The sequence below is a fragment of the Salvelinus namaycush genome, chromosome 15, assembly GCF_016432855.1.
Source record: "Salvelinus namaycush isolate Seneca chromosome 15, SaNama_1.0, whole genome shotgun sequence".
Taxonomy (NCBI): Eukaryota; Metazoa; Chordata; class Actinopteri; order Salmoniformes; family Salmonidae; genus Salvelinus; species Salvelinus namaycush.
This window is the reverse complement of record NC_052321.1, coordinates 33617185-33641470: the sequence shown is the minus strand read 5'-3', so window position 1 is coordinate 33641470 and position 24286 is coordinate 33617185. Positions and strand designations below refer to the sequence as shown.

Sequence of the window (24286 nt, the reverse complement as noted above, 5' to 3'; positions counted from 1 at the left end):
AATCCCATTTATCTCTCGGTCTACAAGCAGTGTCTGCCCATGGGAGATTACAAAATCCCATTTATCTCTCGGTCTACAAGCAGTGTCTGCCCACGGGAGATTACAAAATCCCATTTATCTCTCGGTCTACAAGCAGTGTCTGCCCACGGGAGATTACAAAATCCCATTTATCTCTCGGTCTACAAGCAGTGTCTGCCCACGGGAGATTACAAAATCACATTGCTTAATCAAATACATTTTTTAGTCCATGGTCGTATTCACTAGTCGCCACTAAACAGAAGAAAAAAATAATTGAAACCAGGAGGGAAAGACTACCTAAACATGTCCAATAAGAAATGTGCTTTCCCATAGGGCTGATATGGTTGAAGTGATTTTAATGGTGTTTAAATAGACCTACATTCATTTTTATGAACTTCATTTTCATGTCGATAAGCTTCACCTAATAGCAGGAGTGTTTCCTAATGATTATAAACTGTGTGGTTCCTGCCCTGAATGCTGACAGCCGTGGTAACGGATATGACAAAACATGTATTTTTACTGCTCTAATTATGTTGGTAACCAGTTTATAATAGCAATAAGGCACCTCGGGGGGTTTGTGGTATATGGCCAATATACCACTGCTAAGGGCTGTGTCCAGGCAATCCGCGATACGTCATGCCTAAGAACAGCCCTTAGCCGTGGTATATTGGCCACATACCACACCCCCTCGTGCCTTATTGCTTAATTATAAGCAATTGTTCCACTAACTTGGTTTGTCTATTAAACGGTCTACATCTCCTAATCTTTAAAAAAAAAAGTTTAATTGAATATCCGAAACATACAATATACTTGCAGTGAAGCCGCTCAACAACTACATCACACCAGTCATCCAACAGACTCCCATTCAGAGCGACACACAGAAGCATCCAGGGTCAATGCCCTGCTCAATGGCACGTTGACAGATCTCCCACCTGGCCAAAACACATGAACCCGAACCCTCCCAAGATCCCCCCCCACAGTTCCCCATTAGCTGTCCCTCAACCATTCGAGACCCCTCCCAAAGTCTCCCCCAAGAACAAAAAATACAATTAGTTCCAATCCCCACCCCCAAGAACCCACCAATGCACCAACAAAATGAACTAAAGAGAAGAGAAAAAAGAAAACAACAATGCAAAAAAACAACAAAAAACATCATCAAGGACAACTAAAATCATAACAGCAATACCAACTGTATATGTTTGTGTGCATGTCTGGCACTATTACATGTATGTGTGTGTTCTTGTATGCGTTTATTCAGCCTCAGGCAAACCGGAATTAGCTGTAAAAATACTGCCCCTTCGTGTCATTCAAACGTACTTTTAATTATGTTTTATTTTTTACTTTTATCTTTGACCATCATTCTTTCTCTCACACAGCAACTCCACTACAATTCCACATCCCAACCCTCAGCTTCCCTCAGCTCATCCCACCTATCTCTGCTGGCCACCCTCTTCGGATTTCTACGTAACATATATATCTTTCAACTATGCTGTGATGTGTAACGTACAATTTCAATCTACCTAATCGAATAGAATCCACAGATTGCAAGTTGAAGATGAATAATTTTACAAAGAGTATTAGTATATTAGTAATTGACTGACCCAGTCTTTAAAAAAATATATAATAATAATATTTAACTAGGCAATTCAGTTAACAACAAATTATTATTTACAATGACGGCCTACCGGGGAACAGTGGGTTAACTGCCTTGAACAAGGGCAGAACGACAGATTATTACCTTGTCTGCTCTGGGATTCGATCTAGCAACCTTCCAGTTACTAGTCCAATGCTCTAACCACTACTCTACCTGCCACCCCAGTCTCTCCAGATCTCCTAACAGTACTATTTCTAGGGTCAATTTTAGATCAATGCTATGCATTTTCAGCCATTCCTGAACCTGAGAACCGAAACAGGCTACCTGAGAGCAATACCAAAATAAATAGTCTATTGATTCTGTATCCTCACAACAAAATCTGCAGAGCTTCGATGATTTTATGAACCAAATAATCAACATTTTGTTGGTGGCAAGAATTCGATATAATAATTTTAACTGAAAAGCACGTCTTGAAAGTCTTGAATCTTGCGTTGTTTTATATAATCAACTCATACACCCTGTACAATGGAATCGGTACATCAAAAATCTCAACTATTTTGCAATCTGTATGGCACAGTTGTCAACATCCTGGTCCTTAAATGAAACTGGTATACTTTCCTATTTATGCAATTTTTGATCCTTTATATTGGGCAGACAAACCAGTTCCCTACCTCCTCCCGCTGCCACCTGCCTCATCCATTTTTGGGGTAACGCTGTAATCAATTGGTTGTACTCAAGGATTGAGCAGATCTTCCCGTACATTTCTGATAACTCCGTGAAGGACATAACTACACCATTCCAATTTACAATACCCTTTTCAAACATCTTTCCCATAAATACAGGTATTATATCAACGAGCACATTTGAGTTCAGCCATAATATTTGTTCTATCTTATCAGGGGGATGAAATTTAAAAATTGTAGCCAGCACCGCATTGCTTGTTTAATTTTCAATTAATCAAAATTGAGACATGGCAATCTGCACAAAGGCAAAAAGGCCATTTTTAAACAATGGATGAGCTTTTCTTAGTAGTCTACTTGAGAACCATTTAGGGTTAAAATAACACTTTTGAATAAGTGAAGCTTTTAGAGGTTTAGTGATTTTATATTTAATCATCTCAACCCACCCAATTCATCTTCATTATATAGATAGGCACGATTTATTTTGTCTGGTTTAGTGTCCCAGATAAAGCAAAAAAAAAATTGCTCATATGATTTGAAAAACGAATCATCAGGAGTAGGCAGCGCCATAAGTGAGTAAACTGAGATATGACTAAGGAGTTAATCAGGGCAATTTTTCCATAAATACAGGTATTTACCTCTCCGTGGTTGCAGGATCTTTTCTATTTTTACAAGTTCTCTTCTGAAATTCATTGTGGAGAGCATATTTATTTATTTTGTGACATGAATACCAAGTATGTCTACTTCACAAGCAGCCCATTTTATAGGTAAACTGCAGGGTAATGTAAAAGTTGTATTTTTTAAACATCCAATACGTAATATTGTACACTTATCATAATTAACTTTTCTGTACTCTCTGGACTAAAACCTATCTAGATCTTCAATGAGACATTGCAGGGATCTAGCTTGCGGACTTAATATAAAACTTGAGTCATCGGCATACATGGACACCTTCGTTTTTAAGCCTTGGATTTCTAATCCTCTAATGTTGTTATTGGATCTGATTTTAATAGGTAGCATTTCGATGACCATAACGAATAGATATGGTGACAACGGACACCCTTGTTTAACTCCTCTTGACAATTCAAAACTCTGAGAAGTAGCCGTTATTTACTATTTTACACCTGGGGTTGCTATACATTATTTTTACCCATTTTATAAGAAAAACACCAAAATTGAAAAACAATCCAGGCATTTCTAAATAAAATCCTGTCTTACTTTATAAAATCCGCTAGAAATACCAGGCCTAGCTTCTTAGATGTTTCATGATGTTCTATTATTTCTAGTAGTTGTCGTATATTATCTCCAATGTATCGTCCATGTAAAAAAAAAAATGTCTGATCAGGATGAACGATACCTGGTAAAAACCCTTTTAATTCCGAGTGCTATGCATTTCGCTAGTATTTTTGCATCACAACATTGAAGTGTAAGGGGCCTCCAGTTTTTTAGATAGACTGGATCTTTATATTTGCCATCTGGGTCTTGTTTTAATAATGGAGAAATCAGACGTTCCTGCCGAGTACCTGACAGACTACTATTTCTATAGTAGTTAAAACAATCTAAAAATTGAGCTTTTAGTATTTCAAAAAAGGCTTGATATACCTCTACCGGTATGCCATCAAGCCCTGGGGTTTTTCCAGACTGAAAGGATTTAATAGCCTCAAAAAGTACTTTCTCTGTAATTTTGCCTTCGCACTGATCTCTGTACATTTGTTAATTTTCCATTTTATATATTACTTGGAAAACATTCCTTAACGTAATCGTCATTCAGTGGGAGAGGATGAGACGGAAAAGAGAACATCTGCCTAAAACATTTAGCTTCCTCTTTTAAAATATCATTCAGAGAATCATAGATGACTCTTCAGTAACGAGTTTCTACAAAATCTTTTTGTTAGCGTTCCTGTATTGGAGATTAAGAATTTGTGAATTTTTCTCCATATTCTATCCATTTTGCTTTATTTTTGTAATAGATTACATTAGATCATTCTTGAATAAGTTCAAGTTATTTTTGTTTTTCCTCTAACTTATTTATCTCTGTAGTATCGTTTTTATTGCCATCTACCTGTACTATTAGTTCATGTATTTCCCTTATTAGTCTTGTCTCTAGCCAGAAACTGCTTTTTATTATTGATGAATATTGAATGACCTATGAAGGTACATTTAAAGGTATCCCAAACAATAAGGGGATTTGCTGAACCTATATTATACTGGAAATATTCAGTTATAAATGATTTTTTCTTATTTAAAAATAAGTTGTCCTCCAGTAAACTTGGATTCAATTTCCAATATCCCCGGCCACGTGGAAATTCTATAAGACTAATGTGAAGGGCAATTTGATGATGATCCGATCGCATTATGTCCCCTATTAAAACTTTTTAAACCTGATGCAAGAGAGAAAGAGACAAAAAAGTAGTCAACTAGCTTGATTAAGTCTCCTCCATGTACATCTCACTAGGTCTGGGTTTTTAAGTCTCCAAAAATGCACTATTTCTAATGTGTCCATAATATTTGTGATTTCCTTAAGGTCACGGTGATTATAGTTTGTAGAGGGATTACCTTTACAGTCCATTGAGGTACTTAACACTGTGTTATAGTCTCCTACCATAATGAATTTATCATTTTTTGCCTGTAAGTTCAATAAATTGGTATAAATATTTTCGAAGTACGGATCACCCCGATTTGGACCATACAGATTGAGCCAAATCTCTTTTTCATCCACTTTCATATTCAAAAAGTTCCACCTTCCTTGCGAATCATTCCTCCTTATTTGCACGTTCAGATCGACATTTTTGTTAATTAATGTCACACTTTTTGAGTTCCTTTGTCCATGACAGAAAATTACTTCACCACCCCATTCCTTTTTCCATGTAACTTCATCTAAGGGTGTAGAGTGAGTTTCCTGTAAACAGTATATGTTATATTCCTTCCTTTTAACCACGTAAAGACTGATCTTTTTTTTAATAATCTGCTAAACCATTACAATTATAACTGGCTATACTTATTTCACCCCTTACCATAACTAGATACTATTCTCAGTCTAAATTGACCATAATTATTGCTTGTAAAGTTACTGCCATCAGACGTATTATGACGGTCAAAATTAGAGCTTTCAAATGTCTGATATTGCTAGAACCTATTTCTTGAATTCTAAATATTTGTTTTATTCCCTTGCCTGTTTTCCTGTGAGCCAATGCCACAGATGTTAGAAAATTGAGGCAAGATATGTGTGTAGTAAATCTGAGTAGGTTGATATGTATGATATTGGATGTGATTTAGTAAGTATGTACGATGTCTGTATAAGAGTAAGACTATAAGATGTGCTGTCCAAATAAATAATAACTCAATTTACATGGTTGAGTGTCTGTGTGTAACATGTAGTGCGTATAGCCTTGATATTCATGATGATAATTGTAATCCATATCGTGTCAGTCATAGTTGCATCATAATTACCTTTAACATAATTGACAAACACATCCCAGAATTTCCATAGCAATGGACGTTTCACATGATCATGAAAGAGACCTTGCATTAGAGACGGCTTCACTACAGTACAAATGTATTCGGTACAATGCTTGTTGTAAACAAACTTGTAGACATAAAGATAGACAAACAAGAAACATTATCAAGAAATTATAAAACAGTTCGACAGAGAGAGGTGAGAGAGGAAAAGAGAAAGGGTGAGAGAAGAGAGCGAGATCAGGTGTGTGTGTGTGTATGTATGTGTAAACGAGCATGTAATTGAGTACGTGTGTGTTCATATCAACTTCATAGTGTTCAGATATTTTTACAGTTCCCATAGCTGATTTTTTTCGTAACCTGAAGTCCCGGTAGAATTTAGTACAGCCATGGTGTTATGGAACTGTCTCGGAATAGCTGTCCATCTATAAAGAGTTTGTCCACAATGAGAAAGGCACGCTTACCCTTCTCCCGCTGTTGCCTCTGTACCGGATACAGTCTCTTACGACGTTCGCTTATCTATCTTGGAAATTGGTCATTGAGACCGAATTTGGTCCCTTTATGCTCCCTTCCCCTGCTTTTGATCAGCTTCTTTTGTTGGTAGTGTTCAAATTTTGCGATGATCGATTGGGGACCCTTGGTCTTGTCGCTCCGAGCTCCAAGTCTGTGTACTCGTTGGAAAGCCACCTTGTTTACAGTCTCTATAGGAAGTTTCAAGGCGGATTGCATGAATTCTCTGATCGCGCCCTCTGGATTATTGAATGTGTCCTCAGAAAACCCAGAAAAAATTGATTTTCACACATGCTACAACTTTGTATGTCTAGTAGCGACTCAATCATCCTGGTTTCCCTGAGTAGACAATCCATGTTGGAATCATGGATTTTAATCGTGGCTGTGAGTGCCTTGTTCTCCCAAGTCCGTTATTTTAGTCCGAATAATTAAGAAAACACATTTTATACAAGTGTGTCTCGTTTATGACGCAGTTCACACCAATTGCGAAATATCCGTCAATTATTTATTCAGAACAGGTTCGATTTTAGCATATTTTCGCATGCGAAAATAAGCTGTTGACCAATAGAAATTGTTATCTGGCACACTGCCACTGACAGGACTGTGGGTTCGTTGTGTGAATTAATGAACACATCTCGCTCTGCCTGTTCTTTGCGTTTGCAATGAATCAGTGCAGCAAGGTATCAATTTAGCCAAAGTGATCACACCAGAGCTAGGCTACACATTGCTCTCGCCAATGTAGTTATTTTATAGCCATTCAGCAAGCCAGACGATGGTTCAATTATTCTCTCCTTGAATAGGCCGAGGTCTAATAGTTTTAAATAATTGCCCGAAATAAGTTTCAAACTATATTGCTGTTCATTGTCTATACACTGAGACTGACCAGGGGAAAGCTATGATCCCTTAATGATGTCACCTGCTAAATCCACTTTAAAATCAGTGTAGATGAAGGGAAGGAGACAGTTAAAGAAGGATTTCTAAGCCTTGAGACAATTGAGGCATGTATTGTGTGTGTGCCATTCAGACGGTGAATGGGCAAGACAAAATATTTAAGTGCCTTTGAACAGGGTATGGTAATAGGTGCCAGGTTTGAGTGTCTGAAGAACTGCAAAGCTGCTGGTTTTGTCACGCTCAACATTTTTCTGTGCGTATCAAGAATGTTCCATCACCCAAAGGATATCCAGCAAACTTGACACAACTGTATGAAGCATTGGAGTCAACATGGACCAGTCAACATCAACATGGGGGGGGACTCGTTCAAGAGCTAGAAAGAAGGGGAAGAGACAAGTTGGTGGAGATGCGTGATTTGCGAGGGAACAGTGAAGACAGAGAGATGTGTAAGTTAGAAATTAATATATTCATTAATATAACTTATATATTATAGGCCTGCTAATGTGAATCTAGGTGACCACATGTGCTATAGGAAACCCTAAAAGACAAAAATGATCCGCCAGAGTTTACCCTTATCAATAAGTGAGTGGTCGCACATATTTAGATCAAGCACTAACTCAAATAAATGGTGTCAAAATACTCACCCATTGCTTCACTAAAATTGATCGATGGCTGCTCACTAGGCCATGGCCTAAGGCTGCTCACTAGGCCATGGACTAAGGCTGCTCACTAGGCCATGGACTAAGGCTGCTCACTAGGCCATGGACTAAGGCTGCTCACTAGGCCATGGACTAAGGCTGCTCACTAGGCCATGGACTAAGGCTGCTCACTAGGCCATGGACTAAGACTGCTCACTAGGCCATGGACTAAGACTGCTCACTAGGCCATGGACTAAGACTGCTCACTCACTATTTTCTAATGGTTGTCAATTTCATCTTCCTGCCCATCACAGCTGTCTCTATACATCCCCTTAAAACGTTCCTTATCAATCTTTAGGACAGGCTACATTGATTTAGCATTATCCTATAATGTAGACTTGTTGATATCCTACAGAAGGGACTTAAGGTAAGGCTAAGGCAAGGTTTTTCATATGTTTTGGGGGAAAGACAAATGTGATTTGCTTATCTGTCTGAGTGAGATGTGCTGCAGGCGGCTTTGATCGATGGGTCCTTTTAGGTGGGTGGGTGTGTGTGTGAATGAGTTCACTAATTCTCTATGTCCATTCAGAAAGTTTCCTAAAATAAGCCTGTCTGGACTGCATCTCTTTAGTCAGATAGAAATAAAACTAGCAGAGTCAGCATATGTGCGAGGAATGACGACAGGTGCCAGTTTCGCGTTTCCTCTCTTATTAAAATGGGGCACAACTGAATGAAACGTAGCCAAGTTCCTTTCATGATTCCACCTATAAGATGCATAGCCTATATCCTAATATTTTCAGTAGCATTATATTTTCGCAGTAGTATAGGATTTCTCTCATTACTGCGTCCTCTCTAGCCACTTTGAACAACATATTGCCACAGAGAATGACCGCAGCAGTGTTGGTGACGTTATGCGAACTGTTCGGAAAGTGGAGGAAAAAAGGCATCGTACTTGGTGTGAATGGTTTAGTGCGTCAAAATCTGAATCTGTACTTTTTCCCAGAATTCCTCTCCAATCTGACATTACTTAACTTGTATACTACACTAACATTTGAGATAATAATAAAATGCTACTATAATAACGAAGTGTATTGGTAGTGAAGTTGCAGAGAAAAGCCACGTGTTTCTTTGGAGTCTGATATGTGCCAGTCCCCCAACCCAACGGTTATGTGGTTGACCGTGTACATTGGCCTGGCCAATTGCCGTAACCTCAAATTCCAAGACCGTCACAGCCCTACTTTCCCCATTGCAAAACGTTTTGCTACAGTGTACACTTGTGAATAAAACTCAGGCAACAGCAAACATCCGAGCCTTGATGAGCACAAACAAAAGTTAAGTTTACATGTAGTGGCCACTGAAGGCCGTGAGAAACTGCAGAATCTAAACTGGGCCAATCAATGCCTTTAACAGAGGGAGTTGATGTTTCAGCTCCAAGGCATAGTGGGCACATTTCACATGGAAATCAAATGTGTGTAAAAGCGACAGGATATTTGTGTTAATATTTCCTCAATATCAATCCCACATTTCCTCCCTCTACTCTTGGCAGTTCGGGGGTGCAACAGGTAGGCATATCATATACAGTAGCTTTCTCCAAGTGAAAAAGCTCAAATTTATACAAAGTTAGCTTAAGCCTAATTACACTACAAACCAATGTTTTTTCAACTGTGCTTTAACACCAACTGAGAGGACAGTGTTTCACCACAACAGACTATTACAATATTAGCCTAATATCCTATAGGCCTACTGGTTGTCTTTCTGCAGGTCAACACAAGCCTTTCCTGAGAAAACGATGAATAATCACACTAGTCTGTTATGTCATTCTGAGTAAGAATTGTCATACACTGATGAGGTCATTGTGCTAAAAATTGGGTACCGGTAGTTCTTGGCTGATAACCTTGTCCTCATGGAAGTGTGGACTAGCCTATGCAATACTTCCACCTGCCTGTTATAAGAATAATCTAGATTCTATAGGCCTAACCAATATCTGAGTGGGAGCATCCCAGAATGCTCTACTCACTGTTCAGTCTAGTAGTGAGAGAGACTGGTACAGTATCTTATGTAAAAGAATACAGGCAGAGGCATTGCCATGGTAACCTGTGGCTCTGCCAGATGAACACAACAACCTCAAGCAGTCGGCAGAAACAAACATGGCGTCATACAGGGAGAGGAACTACAGTACAACGCCTGGGTTCTGGTAGTGCACTGTAAAGGACAAAGGGTGGCATTTGGGATGCAGATATTACCTCTCCAGCAAGAAACAACCAGGAGAATGAAACTTAATCTGCTGTCAAATTAAACATCACCAAGGTAGGTTTTGTCTGTAACAATACAGTGTTAGGCTGCTATGTGTTTCACACCGGCATAATGATGTCTTTAAACAGCTCGCCAGGGCGGTGTAGTGTCAACATGCAGTTAGTATTATATATCTGGACCTTAGACTATTTGCACCAGCCATTTTAGGAGTCCCTGTTTATCCACTGCAGCTGCCTCGCTCCCTCATGTCCAGCTTTTCTTTTTTTTCTTCTCTCTCTTCCCCTCACTCTCTCCCCCTCACTCTTTCTTTGTCACCTGCTATTCTTGCAGCTACTGGTAAAAGCCAAAGAAATCAGTGACTCAACCAGCAGTTCATGAGTCCAAAGCCATGTTTGGCAGTCAAGTCGAAACTCTGACCATTTTCCAACAACACATCCCCTCTGAAGGGAAATAAGTGGGCACTGAGTGTGCCTGCCTTTCACAGGCAGCAGCACCACTGTATAGCCTACATGTGCCAGTTGAAGTATGGTTGATGCTGCCACACCCTTTAGGCTAATTCCAGCTAATATTGGGGAGGGAGGAAAAATAAGAGCGAGACTGTGGGAAGGCTACTTGTTGAGGCTTTCAGCTACAGGAAGAGAGCAGTGCTGACTGTCACTTTATGGCTGCGTCCCTTCTGGCACCCTATAGTGGGCAGGGTGCCATTTGAGACAGACACTATGGCCTAGCCAAGCAGCAGGGTGCAGGGCCAGCCGGACAGGGAGGACAACTTCTCACAAGGTGTGTGAGACATCGAGCGGACCTGCCATCTTCCTGTTCCTAAAGCTGAGTTCACACACACACACACACCAGGTGAGAAAACATACTCATCCTGAACCAGAATCTGTGCTTAAAAGGAGATGTTGAATATGAACATTCTCCTTTAAAGCACAGGAAGCAGCCACTCAACATGCCATTTCCCAGCTTAATAATGTCAAAATACGTTAGGTACTTACCAAAGAAAGGCGTTTCGCTGAGCAACCATCGCCATTAGTGCTGTTATGGCCGGATGTGTACTTCCAAGAAAGGTCTAAATAGAAAGTTACATGCAACTGAAAAAAGGCCTTGTCTGGAATGAATCTAAGTATTGTTTTTGACCAAGTGCGCATGTGTCAAATCCACCGATTCTGCACCTCCTGTAGTACTAGTAATGGAATTAAAATACAGTAAATACAGAAATACAGTCACTAAAAACGTACCCTACATTGTCTACTTACATTAAATATTACTGCATTCAGTGTAGCGCCGGTGAAACAGATTGATATGACATCCATACACTGTTGTAGGTTGTAAAATCAATGACCTTTCCTGCTGCTGGATCAGCCAACCTGTAAATGGGTGATTTATTGGAGGTGCAGGAGAGTTGTATTTGACACATGCGTACTTGGTCAAAAACAATACTTAGATTCATTCCAGACAAGGCCTTTTTTCAGTTGCATGTAACTTTTTTGGAAGTACATACAGGCTATAACAGCACTAATGACGATAGTTGCTCAGCAAAACTCCATTCTTTGGTATGTAACGAACGTATTTTGACATTAAGCTTGAAAAGCTGGTCAATGGCAAGTTGAATAGCTGCTTCCTGGGCTGAAAGGAGTCACCATATTAAATTCTCCTGTAAACCCAGATTCTAGTGCAGACTCATCTCTACTAGACTGGTTCTGATTGTGGTTAGATTTTAGAACACCGAAACATGTTCACACACATAATTTGACAGAATCTGAGACCTTGACCTAGATTTAACACGTTGAATCTTTCAAATCTGAGTTTAAGTCAAAGTGACAACAGTGGTTGGAAGAGTAAAAACAGAGAATCCTTCCAAAAGCATTCAGGGGGTGACGAACTGAGAAACTAGGATTAGAAATAAAAAAAGTGAAAAATATGAAAATGTCTGAAGGAATCACTTCTGTGATACAGCTAAAACATGACTGTTACTGTTTTGGAATTCAGACAGCTCAGATCACAGTCAAACAGTATTAGGCTAAACACCAACCCTCTTCTTCCACTCCGATGGACAAATTGACCCCCTTTCAGTGGTTTTGGCCACTAGCATGCCATTGGCATAGTTCACCTGCCCTGGCCCCTGACACTGTTTGAAAGGCTGCCAAGAATCCTCCACCAACACAATCGAGTATGCACCCATAGACAAACCAGAGACATATTCATTACGCAGATTCAGTTGCAAAACGTTTCTTAAAACGGAAGCAAACAGAACATACCTGACTTGTCCAATCGAAACTCTCGTTTAGTTGCAAAACATTCCGTTTTGCATCTGTTTGGACAACTGATTACTCCCCAGACCAAATGAAGCATCAATGAGCCAAAGTTTCAAACCCTTACCCTACCACAGAAATGGAGGAGTCTTAAAGTGACAGTTCACTCCAAAATCAATGTTTATTGAATGTTTTCAGACCCTCCCCTACGAGATGAATGCAAAAGATAGGCACGGCCACCAAATAAAAACAAGAATTTAGACAGCGAGTCTCCTACTCATTTTAAATTGAGGCGTGTAGCTGGATCTACAAAACCAATTGTGGGACCCGGACTGGCCTTCACAACAGACCACTTTTGAGGTCTGATAGTTACAGTTAACTTAAAAATCTAACCCATCTAGAGTAGTCAAACAAATTATTGGAGATGTAGCTAGCTAAATGGGAGTTGTACTATTCTGAATACTTTTTCTCTGACTACTCTAGATGGGTTAGTTACAGTTCACTTCAAAATCTATCAGACCTCGAAAGTGGTCTATTGCGAAGGCCAGTCCAGGTCCCACAATTGGTTTCGTAGATCCAGCTGCACGCCTCAATTTAAAATGCATAGGAGACACACACATGCAGGCATTCTTGAAGACAGCTAGTTACCTACATGTTTTAACTTAAATAAATTAAAAAATACGATGCATTACTAACGTTAACTGTCCACCAAGTCAACTGGTTAGATGTTTCATCTTGTTAGAAAGATTGCGGAGAATATAAAATGGGCTTGGTTTCTTAATGCTCCCAAGGAAGCTTGTTGCGATAACGTTAGCTCTAAAGTGGATGACAGGCAGCAGCTGACAGTGAAATAGATTATCACAGTCCCACTGAGCTAGCTAACTGACGTTAGCTTCCCTACTAGGTTTGTCCAGCTGAATCACGCCCATCCAACAAGCAATCTAATTGGACTAGCTATCTGGCTAGGTTAGCTCACAGTCGTGGTTGCAGTGTAGCGGACGAGTCCATTCATTTGCCTCGTCCAATAAACACATCGTGGAATGTGATTAGCAAACAAGCAGGCTCCCACGCTCGTTATACTGTGAACTTTGAAAAGGGAAGCAAACAGTAAAATGTAATCTGGTTGAAATGGTAAATTATAACACACATTTGAAACACGCTAGCTAGCTTGGCTCGTAAATTCGCAAGCGACGTTCGCACCGCAATGCAATAATGTAAGGTAAAAATGTAAATGGAAAGCAGAATGACTAGTAATATCAAGCAGTTAATTGCATGCAAATAATTGCTAATAATATGTTTTGCGAAACTAAGTTACCGTAAATTGAGTGCAGTAGTTCCTCTCCTGTCAAACTGCACAATCCTCTTCCACACGGTAAAGGGAGCGAAACCAAACCTGATGTTGATTTGGGCGAGCTATGCCTGGAACACCGTTTTCTAACTATTTGATTGGAGCGAAAACGTTCTATACCAACGTAAACAATGTTATATTTCTTGATTTGTATTGGCTGTTGATAGGTGTGCGCTGCTTGATTTGTCTGCCTATTGGTTAAAAATCCAACTGGCTTCGAAAATGCAACGTTTTTAACGGGTTCTTTATACGGATTGGTTAAAGTTATCAGATTTACCGCAATTCCATTGGTCATACGAACAGTCAGTTGGCCACTCGCGAATGGAACGTTTGGCTTCGCAACATAATAAACACAAAACACACCCCTTCGTGGTTTGTGATTGGAAGTTTACTTTAGGGACTTAAAATTACCATAAATGGTTACGATTCAGGCGACATGATTTGTTGACAAAGATGGCAATCGACGATCTTAAAGCGAACAACGTGTCCGCCCAACTTGATTGTTTCATATTTTGATGAATTAGATATGGCGCGGTACACGTCAATACGAGTGTAGCTATTTTAATTGAATGGATTAAATAATTGTACGATTTCTGCAGCTAGCTGTAACTAGCGAGGTTATTCAAGTGAAAAAGAGATAGCATCGCTGTGCTACATCCCTTCCATCGCTAATTATTGTCTTAGGAAGCTGACAACGGTACAGTGTGCAGGGGCTAGTTAGCTAGCGAGGCTTCTACAATTTAGCTAGTATAGTTAATGAAAGAATACAGGGAGAATTCGATCCCTGGAAATCCAGCTGCAAGTCTGGATCACATCAAGCCATGTTGGTACTGGGACAAGAAGGACCTGGCTCACACACCCTCCCAGTCCGAGGGCCTGGACCCGGCCACCGAGGCCCGGTACCGAAGAGAGGGGGCTCGATTCATCTTCGACGTGGGCACGCGCCTGGGACTGTATCCTTCCTTCATTGATTAGCAACAAACACACACTGACTGTGTGCAAATATCCATGATCTGGTGTCTCTTTTGATGGTTTGGTTGTGTTGGCAGCCAGGAAAGTAAACTGGTGCAGCGTCATGGTTCTGTTAGAATAATGCATTGTTTGTTTGTTATTTCACATGTGCCAGATTATAGTCAGACTGATCAATGCAGCATTTTATTATCCACGTCACTGTTACAGTAACTCTTCAGTTCCTTAACCCTGTGATCAGACACTATGACACGTTGGCTACAGGGATCATATACTTTCATCGCTTCTACATGTTTCATTCCTTCAAGCAGTTCCCCAGATATGTAAGTGTTCACACTGTATCTACAACTCTTGCTTTTGACTAACTCAAGTTTAGATCCCTGTAATATGCATAAGTCGAGTTGATTTTACTGATTTAGCTTTTGACCAGACTTAGCTATGTTAAAGATGGTTTAGATGAGCCTTTTACAATGGAAGTCGTTGTCACAGGTTGAAAAGGGCTTCCCCTATTCATCTGTGGCTGTGTTATATGTCCATGCTTCGGCTGTATATACCCGGGCTAACGAATGCTATGTCTCTACAGGTGACTGGGGGTTGCTGTCTATTCCTGGCCGGTAAAGTGGAAGAGACCCCAAAGAAATGTAAAGACATCATCAAGACGGCTCGCAGCCTGCTGAATGACATACAGTTCGCCCAGTTTGGAGACGACCCAAAGGTGAGCGCCTCACTAAGTGTGTAAACGTTGACAATTGTCTGGATTACAAGACGGTAATACATGCATCTATGTTGGTACTATAATATTGAGGGAACCCCGTACATTGCATTAAATCTATTCATTTTAAGTTGCTAGTGTAAAGTTCTGTGACCCCTGACCAGGTAGTAAATTATATTTCCCTCCCTGGGAAGGACAGGGTCTGTATCCAAAACACTTCATGGTCACAATATTTTCCATGACTCTGTTCCTGTACAGGAGGAGGTGATGGTGCTGGAGAGGATCCTGCTGCAGACCATTAAATTCGACCTGCAGGTGGAGCACCCATACCAGTTCCTGCTCCGCTATGCCAAGCAGCTCAAAGGTACACGGATACATATGCTTGATTAGCGTTGCAAAATTCCACTAGCTTTCCTAAGATTCTCATCTTTTCAAGAAATCCTGGTTGGAATATTCCAAGATGGGAATAAGGAGGAAATCCGGGAATCCTCCAACCTGGAATTCTGGGAGTTTTTGGAAAGTTTCCAACATTTGGCAACCCTGATTTATGCTATGATCTATGATGGGCTGGCCTGGTTACCTGTTCCCTATAGTAGCTGGAAGTGTGCTGCAAAAGACAATGTGAAGGGGGTCGGCCCGATGATGTGAATCAGCCACTACAGTTCATCACAATGATATAATCCTAATCTGATCTAGTCTATTATTACCCTGTCTGAATGAAAACGACCCCTAAACTCATCCACCTCTTTCTGTTCACAGATCTGAAGTATTTCCGATCTGTTTCAGGTGATAAGAACAAAGTCCAGAAGCTAGTTCAGATGGCCTGGACCTTTGTGAATGACAGGTGAGCAGTTAAACAACCCGAACATGGAATGCTTAAATTGGCAGAACCATGGAAGAACAGCGATATCCATGTGTGTATTATAATGTAATCAGTGCTGATCAAGGATCAGGTCCCCCTTCTTATTGATTATGATTTAAAAGGCTAAACTGATCCTTAATCAGAACTCCTACTCTGAGAGGCTTTATTAATATGTGCCCTGTAATTGATGCACACATGCGTCTCTCTCTCCTCTCCTCCCCCCAGCTTGTGCACCATGCTGTCCCTACAGTGGGAACCAGAGATCATAGCTGTAGCAGTCATGTACCTGGCTGGACGGCTGTGTAAGTTTGACATCCAGGAGTGGACGTCCAAGCAGTCTTCACGGCGATGGTGGGAACAGTTTGTCCAGGATGTCCCAGTGGAGCTGCTGGAAGGTGGTACTGGCTGTTCTCTCCTTCTCTATTTCTCTCTCTCTCTCTCTCTCTCTCTCTCTCTCTCCCGAGCACTTTTCTGGTTTCGTATGTCATTTGTGTTAGGCTATTTTTAGACTTTAAAGACAAAAGTATGCCTCTTTCAAGGTTCTCTTTCACACCATTTTTGATTAACACTTAATTTTGTAGACTGTTTGCTTATTGCCGTGTTATAGAGCCCCACAGTGGAGGAGTTATAATACCCATAACTTGGCGGTCAAACAGGGAAATGGTTCCAATCATTTTTCCAAATCAAATTTATTTATAAAGCCCTTACATCAGCTGATATCTCAAAGTGCTGTACAGAAACCCAGTCTAAAACCCCAAACAGCAAGCAATGCAGGTGTAGAAGCATGTGGGCTCGGAAAAACTCCTTAGAAATTGCCAGAACCTAGGAAGAAACCTAGAGAGGAACCAGGCTATGAGGGGTGGCCAGTCCTCTTCTGGCTGTGCCGAGTGGAGATTATAACAGAACATGGCCAAGATGTTCAAATGTTCATAGATGACCAGCAGGGTCAAATAATAATAATCACAGTGGTTGTCGAGGGTGCAACAGGTCAGCACCTCAGGAGTAAATGTCAGTTGGCTTTTCGTAGCCGATGAATACTTCAAATAAGGGCTGTGTTTTGTGTTGGCTGGCGTGATGTTTTGATAACCATACTGTGGTACTCTATCATTTAGACCCATACTTATGAAATGCTCTTCTCATTAATGACTTCCTCCTCTGCTCCATAGACATCTGCCACCAGATCCTAGACCTGTACTCCCAGGGCAAGCAGCAAATGCCCCAGACCCCCAGCGATAAGACCCCGCCTACCCCCGTCCCCACCCCTACGCCTCAGCAGCTGCAGGCCCTCTCCCAGCCCCCGCTCCCCAGTCCCCCCGTCCCGCCACCACTCAGCAAGAAGGTCTCGCCCCAGACCAGCCCTCCTCGCCAGCTCAAACGAGCCCACGTGAGTCTGACACCCAGTTTAAAGGTTCTTGTGAGGGCAGGCACCATGTTATTTTCATTACCGCAGGCACTAAATTGAGCTGTTTTTGACACCCATTTCCCTTGTTGATGTCGTTGTTTAGGTATCGTCTCCTAAAGAAGAAAGCCAGGCACCTGGTGAGCACAACCTTTTCTCTGGCTGAGACAGTAGATGAATCTATTGGAAGCGTATGGCTGCCAATATTCATTTTAAAAGGATTCATAACAGTAGGTATGTTAGAGTATGACTTATTGCGGTCTCTCTCCATCTCTCTCTTCTCCAGAGCCAGTGGGCTCTAAGATCCCCAGGCTGGAGCCTCCCATGCCCCCTCTACCCACATCACAACCCCCCTCAGGTGAGTCCCCTACCCTGGTCCACTCAAAAGACCACCACGCTAATACCCAGATTCACTAAGCCTCTACACCAGTGCAACAACTTCCGCACCTGTTGGTTTCCAGAGGGAATATCCATAGATCGAAATGTAAGGAAATAAATCCTATCCTGAAGTTTTATGAAGACAGTCCCATGTCCATTAGCCTTATTGTTTTTCCTTCTGCTATTCTCGTATGGGAAATACTTATTGCACAGTGTAATAATTGATTTGGTGTAAATGCTCCACAGATCTGTCCACTCCACTCCGTACTGTAACGTCTCATGTTGCTGAATATATTATTGACACATGGCATTCTTGCTAAGTGGTTGAGAAGCCCCTGCGAAAGCCCTTCGGATGTGTCCCAAATGGCACCCCATTTCCTACATAGTGCACTACAGTAGATAGGGAATAGGGCCAATTGGGACACAACCTCTGAGAAGCCCCTGGTCCCCTCCAGTCTGTCCCCTTAGCCCCCGAAAGAGCTAACTGAGCTAGGGAGGAAGAAGTGGTTAGCTGCTGGTATTAACTGGTCTGCTCTGACTTCTCCTCTGATTGGCTGAGAGAAGAGAGGCGTCTAGGCCAGGCTTAGACCCTCAGTGACAGGTTAGATGATGCAGAAGTACTGTATGATGAGCACTTATTAGATTCGATATCAGACTTAGTGTAGGAGATTCCCTGTAAGCCTGCAGGTTAAAATCACAAGCGTTTAGATAGTTAGGGGATACTTAAGCAATAAGGCTCTAGGGGGTGTGGTATATGGCCATGGTGGACAGGATATAACCCCATCCTTCTGCTACTCTACTGTATGCCTTGTCTGACCTCTCTACCTAATCTGATAATGACCTTATCAGCTGTTAAACCACTCTGCTTTCGAAACAGCACCGTTCACTAGACAGCTTTGTTTACGTGACCCGTCTAGGAAGGGGGGTGTGTTTGTTAGCGGTTAAGTGGTTTGATTCAGTTGTTTCTCTAAGGGTTCTCTAATTCTCTTCTCCCTGTAGACCGCAAGCCTCCAGCCTCCCTCCCCGCCGCCCCTCTCCCAGGAGAGACAGACCCAACTGGGGCAGGAGGCCCAGCGGAGCCCCCTAAAGGACCTCCACCTCCCCCCCACTCAGCCTCCCTCCACCAGCCTCCCCCGCTTCCCCATCGCCCCCCTCCACCACCCCCATCCAGCTACATCATGGGCATCCCCACCTCCAGCTCCTACATGTCAGGAGAGGGTTTCCAGAGCCTCCAGTCTATGATGAAGACAGAGGGGCCGTCCTACAGCACCATCCCCCCATCCTATGGCCCTCCACTGGCCTACCACAGCCACGTCTACCCCCCTAACGCCCCACCGCCTGGTCCTCCACTTTCCGCCTCCTACCCTCCACCCAACCTCCCTCCACCCTCACCCGCCTACCCCCCGCCGGGGTACAACCACAGCTACCCTCCCCCGCCCCCTCATTGCATGCCCCCCGGACACGGGGAATACCCGCCTGTGATGGGCATCCCTCCAAGCAACTATCCCCCACCCCCTGGAGGACAGAGCCAGGTACCCCCTCCGCTGCCCCCTGGCATGCCCCCCATCGGTGGCATGAGTCAGGGGGCGTGGATGAGGTGATGGGGGTGAGACTGGATGTGCCAAACCAACACTAGTCCTATTACAGCAGACAGGAGTCTCCAGTGTTACTGACAGGCAGCTTTAGTGATGGAGAAGTTAAAGCAAGGCCAGTTGAGGAGACCGGCCTCATGTACTCCCTGTAGTTTTCTGAAGCTGTCATCTTACGGTTGCAAAATTAAATACTGTTCTCAGGTTTTCCAGAAATCCTGGTTGGAACATTCCCGGAATCGTAAGGAATAACCAGGAAATCTGGACTCCTCCAACCTGGATTTCTGGAAAAACTTAGGAATTTGGGGAACGTTACCAGAATTTTGCAACCCTACATCTCCAACAAGCCAAACAGCACAGCCACACCTCATCAAGAACCAACCATTAACTTCCATTGCACAAGTTAGTTAGTGTGAAATACATAATGTGGTGTGTTTGTTGTACTATGGCTGTTTTTATATTAGCCTTTTAGTAACATGTTTGTCGTTTTTTTATATGAAAACTTTTAGGTTAGCTTGCTGTACAAATGTAGGAAAGAATGGTGGGACCAAAAAGGAAAATGGCAGCTCCACTCGAACCATTCCATGGCTTGGATGTACAGTATCTTCCACATGCATTCCTTTCTGTTTGAAACACACTACTAAACCAGTATTATATTCTAATGTCAATGAATAGTCTACCATTGTAGCATTGTGCATGGACTGGAACATAAAGACACACTTGCATGATGCACACACAGGACAAACACACTCACACACTTTAAATAAACACACCTTTTTATGGGTGTTTGGACGTTTTGCGTTTTGTTGTTGAAAAAAGTATGTTTAATGCTTGCACACTCTTAGGAAAAAAAGGTGCGATCTAAAACCTAAAAGGATTATTTGGCTGTCCCCATTGAAGAACCATTTTTGGCTCCAGGTAGAACCCTTTTCACAGAGAGTTCTACCTGGAACCAAAAGGGTTCTGCAATGGGGACAGCCAAGGAATCCTTTTGGGAACCTTTTTTCTAAGAGTGCAGCACTGCCATGAATTAATGGTTTAAAAAAACTTTTTTTAAATGTTGAAGTTGTCTTTTCATTATACCTTGTGTACTTCCATTGTTACTTAGTTTGTTTGTAATATGTGAAACGTTACTCTAAGCAAAGTTACTTGGCATTAAACATTTGTTTTTTTCTAAAGTTGTTCATTTATTTTTTCAATGTATGTGACAATAAAAATATACAAAAATAATCCTATTTGTACCCTGTTGTGTACATGATTCCTATAGTCTTTCACCCATGCTTCTTGTCGTTAGATGGATTAGCCAGTAGGAGGCAGCCTTGTCAAGCCATTTAAATTGAGGCCCAGAATGAACACTTTAGTAAAGGCATCCTTCCTCTTCCTTACATTTGATCAAGGTTGGTTGTTAGCCATCTCTTCTATTTATCAGTGGTGTAAAGTACTGATGTAAAAATACTTGAAAGTACTACTTAAGTTGTTTTGGGGGGTATCTGTACTTTACTATTTTTACTAAACTACATTACTAAAGAAAATAATGTACTTTTTACTCCATACATTTTCTCTGACACCCAAAAGTACTCATTACATTTTGAATGCTTAGCAAACAAAAAATGGTCCAATTCGCACACTTATCAACATCCCTGGTCATCCCTACTGCCTCTGATCTGGCGGACTCACTAAACACGTGCTTTGTTTGTAAATTATGTCTGAGTGTTGGAGAGTGCCCCTGGCTATCTGTAAAAAAAAAAAAAAACGTAAAACTAACTGCTGTCTGGTTTGCTTAATATAAGGAATTTGAAATTATTCATACTTTTACTTTTGATACTTAAGTATATTTTAGCAATTACATTTACTTTTGGTACTTAAGAATATTTAATACCAAATACTTTTAGACTTTTACTCAAGTTGTACTTTACTGGGTGACTTTCACGTTTACTTGAGTCATTTTCTGTTAGGGTATCTTTACTTTTACTCAAGCATGACAATTGGGTACTCACTGCTATTTATGTGTAAGTATGTGTATATATACAGTACCAATCAAAAGGTTGGACACACCTACTCCTACTTTTATTTATTTATACTATTTTATACATTGTAGAATAATAGTTAAGACATCAACTCTATGAAATAACACATATGGGATCGCGTAGTAACCAAAAAAGTGTTAAACAAATCAAAATAAACTCAGCAAAAACAGAAATGTCCCTTTTTCAGGACCCTGTCTTTCAAAGATAATTCGTAAAAATCCAAATAACTTCACAGATCTTCATTATAAAGGGTTTAAACACTGTTTCCCATGCTTGTTCAATAAACCATAAACAATTAATGAACATGCACCTGTGGAACGGTCGTTAAGACACTAACAGCTTACAGACGGTAGGCAATTAAGGTCACAGTTATGAAAACTTAGGACACTAAAGAGACCTTTCTACTGACTCTGAAAAACACCAAAAGAAAGATGCCCAGGGTCCCTGCTCATCTGTGTGAATGTGCCTTAGGCATGCTGCAAGGAGGCATGAGGACTGCAGATGTGGCCAGGGCAGTAAATTGCAATGTCCGCACTGTGAGATGCCTAGGACAGCGCTACAGGGAGACAGGACGGACAGCTGATCGTCCTCACAGTGGCAGACCACGTGTAACAACACCTGCACAGGATCGGTATATCCGAACATCACACCTGCGGGACAGGTACAGGATGGCAACAACAACTGCCCGAGTTACACCAGGAACGCACAATCCCTCCATCAGTGCTCAGACTGTCCGCAATAGGCTGAGAGAGGCTGGACTGAGGGCTTGTAGGCCTGTTGTAAGGCAGGTCCTCACCAGACATCATCGGCAACAACGTCACCTATGGGCAGAAACCCACCGTCGCTGGACCAGACAGGACTGGCAAAAGTGCTCTTCACTGACGAGTCGCGTTTTTGTCTCACATGGGGTGATGGTCAGATTCACGTTTATCGTCGAAGGAATGAGCGTTGCACCGAGGCCTGTACTCTGGAGGGGATCGATTTGGAGGTGGAGGGTCCATCATGGTCTGGGGCGGTGTGTCACACCATCATCGGACTGAGCTTGTTGTCATTGCAGGCAATCTTAACGCTGTGCGTTACAGGGAAGACATCCTCCTCGCTCATGTGATACCCTTCCTGCAGGCTCATCCTGACATGACCCTCCAGCATGACAATGCCACCAGCCATACTGATCGTTCTGTGTGTGATTTCCTGCAAGACAGGAATGTCAGTGTTCTGCCATGGCCATTGAAGAGCCCGGATCTCAATACCATTGAGCACATCTGGGACATGTTGGATCGGAGGGTGAGGGCTAGTGTCACGTTCCTGACCTTATTTCCTTTGTTTAGTCTTTGTTTAGTTGGTCAGGACGTGAGCTGGGTGGGTGTAGTCTATGTTATGTGTTTCCTTGTTTAGGTTTGTCTAATTGGCCTGATATGGTTCTCAATCAGAGGCAGGTGTTTTACGTTGTCTCTGATTGGGAACCATATTAAGGTAGCCTGTTTGCACTGTTGGTTTGTGGGTGATTGTTTCTTTCTTTGTGTTCTGCACCAGATAGTACTGTTTTCGGTTTTCACATTTATTGTTTTGTAGCTTGTAGTGTTCACGTTATTATTCTTTATTAAACATGTTGAACACTAGCCGCGCTGCGTTTTGGTCCTCTCCTTCATCCCAGGAAGAAAGCCGTTACAGCTAGGGCCATTCTCCCCAGAAATGTCAGGGAACTTGCAGGTTCCATGGTGGAAGAGTGGGGTAACATCTCACAGCAATTAATGCCATATGCTGCATTTGCTATAGGCCTATTGTTTACCTTATTGTTGGTGCCACTTTGATACCTTGATAATATGCAGCTGTTTAAAGGGCAAATCCACAGATGAAACAATAACAAAATAATCGCCCAGCCTCTGTTTTGTGTATATATGTGTATATATATACATACAGTACCAGTACTGAATGAACACTTTAGTAAAGGCATCCTTCCTCTCTTCCTTAAATTTGAAGGTTGCTTGTTAGCCATCTTTCCTTTTTATGCGTGTATGTGTATACAGTTGAAGTCGAAAAAAAAAAAAAATTGTTGACCTCTACAAGTCTGGTTCATCCTTGGGAGGCAATTTCCAAACGCCTGAAGGTAACACGTTCATCTGTATAAAAAATAGTACCCAAGTATAAACATCATGGGACAACGCAGCCATCATACCGTTCAGGAAGGAGACCCGTTCTGTCTCCTAGAGATGAGCGTACTTTGGTGCGAAAAGTGCAAATCAATCCCAGAACAACAGCAAAGGACCTTGTGAAGATGCTGGAGGAAACAGGTACAAAAGTATCTATATCCACAGTAAAACGAATCCTGTATCAACATAACCTGAAAGGATGCTCAGCAAGGAAGAAGCCACTGCTCCAAAACCGCCATAAAAAAGCCAGACTACGGTTTGCAACTGCACATGGGGACAAAGATCGTACTTTTTGGAGAAATGTCCTCTGGTCTGATGAAATAAAAATATAACTGTTTGGCCATAATGACCATTATGTTTGGAGGAAAAAGGGGGAGGATTGCAAATGATAGTCCCACTAAGCGCAAACCAGATGGGATGGCATATCGCTGCAGAATGCTGTAGTAGCCATGCTGGTTAAGTGTGCCTTGAATTCTAATTAAATCACCAACAGTGTCACCAGCAAAGTACCCCCACACCATCACACCTCTTCCTCCATGCTTCACGGTGGGAACCATCAT

The 24286-nt window shown here is 41.8% G+C and overlaps 2 protein-coding genes across 6 annotated transcripts in view; one reads left to right on the top strand and one right to left on the bottom strand.

The window, feature by feature from the left end:
* Window positions 1-13724, bottom strand: part of setd3 (SET domain containing 3, actin histidine methyltransferase) — a 71300-nt gene extending 57576 nt beyond the window's left edge. For 3 of the 4 annotated variants that reach the window (XM_039009807.1, XM_039009804.1, XM_039009806.1), the window contains exon 1: window positions 13608-13724. The gene's annotated coding sequence lies outside the window, so the exon portion shown is untranslated. Of the gene's footprint in view, window positions 1-11035; window positions 11110-11296; window positions 11399-13607 lie in introns of those variants that run through there. The other variant, XM_039009805.1, reaches the window with a different exon arrangement.
* LOC120060470 (cyclin-K-like) lies at window positions 12910-20773 on the top strand. Of its 2 annotated transcripts, none has more exons than XM_039009809.1 (10): window positions 12910-14593; window positions 14851-14932; window positions 15193-15324; window positions 15580-15685; window positions 16108-16165; window positions 16409-16578; window positions 17350-17567; window positions 17689-17722; window positions 17869-17940; window positions 18960-20773. In XM_039009809.1, exons 1-10 carry the CDS (start codon window positions 14397-14399, stop codon window positions 19559-19561), a joined length of 1671 nt encoding a protein of 556 aa, XP_038865737.1. In that variant the 5' UTR covers window positions 12910-14396; the 3' UTR covers window positions 19562-20773. The 2 variants fall into 2 exon arrangements, with proteins under 2 accessions (XP_038865737.1, XP_038865736.1); XM_039009808.1 differs by having other exon boundaries at window positions 16081-16165.
* The last annotated feature ends 3513 nt before the right edge of the window (window positions 20774-24286 follow it).